The sequence below is a fragment of the Bison bison genome, unplaced genomic scaffold (genome assembly GCF_000754665.1).
Source record: "Bison bison bison isolate TAMUID 2011002044 unplaced genomic scaffold, Bison_UMD1.0 scf7180017846173, whole genome shotgun sequence".
Classification (NCBI taxonomy): Eukaryota; Metazoa; Chordata; class Mammalia; order Artiodactyla; family Bovidae; genus Bison; species Bison bison.
The window spans coordinates 4,132-5,729 of NW_011476746.1; the positions used below are offsets into that span (position 1 = coordinate 4,132).

Here is a 1,598-nt window from a genome sequence, read left to right on the forward strand (position 1 = left end):
GGGACAGGGTGGTGCCCCCCTGCCGGAACCCAGCCCCTAAGCATCTGTCTTCCTACAACATTAAATTTTCATTTTTCAGTCTCCCATGTTCTGCTTTATGGCCAAGCCCATGTGGGTATCTAACTCCGATGTCTATCACCCTGCAGCTCTGCCCAAGGGAGGCCTCACCGATCCATCAAGGTATTCTGGTCCGTGTAGTCAGGCAGATTTCTGCCATCACAGTAGTGCTCCAAACAGGCACTGCCCATCAATAACCCACTAGGTGAAACTGGTTTGCTAACATGACCCTGTAGCATCAAGGTCAAGCGAGAATTCTGGGTGACCCAGCAGTCAAAGCCCACCCACTGCTGCACTCCGACCTGAGCTTACCTGTGACTTCCTGTGAAAGCTTTCTGACCTTCCCACCCCCGGCAGTCAGGCCTCCACAGTGTATGGGTCTTGTCTCCCCAGAGAAGCACTTTCCAAGGCTGTATGATAGAGCTGGAAACCAGGAGAGGATTCCTCTGCCTTGGCTGCAGTGCTGGCTCAGGCCACACAGGGGCAGCAGGGTTCACTGGGGACAGGGAGGTACTCTGATCCCACCAGCCTTCCCACCCAGTGCCTGCCCTGGTTCAGACCTTGAGAGTTCACCTGGAACATCAAGGGTGAACTGCCCTTCTCACAGCACCCAGTCAAAGGCCTTCCCCAACCATGCCTGGCCGAATGGCTGAGTAGGCATGACTCTGCCCACCAGGTCCCACTGATGTAGGGGATGGTACTGGAATGGCACCCCGCTCCTCACAGTGGTTGGGGGCAAAGCCTGTAACCCCATGGCCACCTGGGGGCCAGACTGGTATGACCCACATCCCTTCTCCCTTGAGAACTAGCAGCCACACAAGTGTGTTAAACAGCTTTAATCTCGGTCATTGCGTCTTCTCAGCACAGTAAGAAATATTGCACATGATCAACATGTTTTGTTCTGGGGATGGGGACAAGGGTGGGGGAATCACCTTCTTAGAAAGTACAACCCAAGTTGGGAGGGCAGAGGGGGTGGGGAGAGAACCCTCCCCGTGCCTGTGGCAAAGTGCAGGAGCCCCCACCCCCAAGCTAACCTGAGTCCAGCCCCTCTGGGGAAAAAAGGGGTACATGAACTCCCCCCTAATTCACAGGCACCTCCCTGTGGCCCGAGGCCCACACTACCCTCCAGCTGGCAGCCCTCACACGAGCCATTTTGCATAAAGTACAAGTGAAAAGGTCTGAAGGTAACACACTCCAGGTTATATACAGGGGCTCGATGGAGGGAGACTGTGCCCCACTTCCCCTCAGTCGCCCCCGTCACAGGGAGGGAGCTGTCGGGGGAGGGAGTAGACAAGGGAGCAGGCCTCATTTCGCCCCCAACTGGAAAGGACGAAATGGCTTTACTGGGGAGGAGGCAACCATCCTGCCCCCCCATTCCTGCCACCTAACATACTGTCCATGTCCTGAGGGGGGTACTGTGGGTCTGGGGTCTTCTCAGGAGCCCCTCACCTGCCTGTGGCAGCTGTGGAGGAACCAGAGGCGGGTGGTGAGGGTTGGGGGGGCCCCTCCCAGCCAGGCTGTCCAGGCCCCGGCTCTGGGGG

General features: G+C 57.3%; 1 protein-coding gene across 1 annotated transcript in view; it reads right to left on the reverse strand.

Moving 5' to 3' along the window:
• Nucleotides 1-1,301: 1,301 nt before the first annotated feature.
• Nucleotides 1,302-1,598, reverse strand: part of LOC104987740 (protein capicua homolog) — a 4,736-nt gene continuing 4,439 nt past the window's right edge. The window contains exons 4-5 of the mRNA XM_010838799.1: nucleotides 1,507-1,519; nucleotides 1,302-1,328 (exon numbers count right to left, since the gene is read on the reverse strand). Of these exons, the coding sequence (XP_010837101.1) occupies nucleotides 1,302-1,328; nucleotides 1,507-1,519 (40 nt within the window). The remainder of the gene's footprint in view (nucleotides 1,329-1,506; nucleotides 1,520-1,598) is intronic.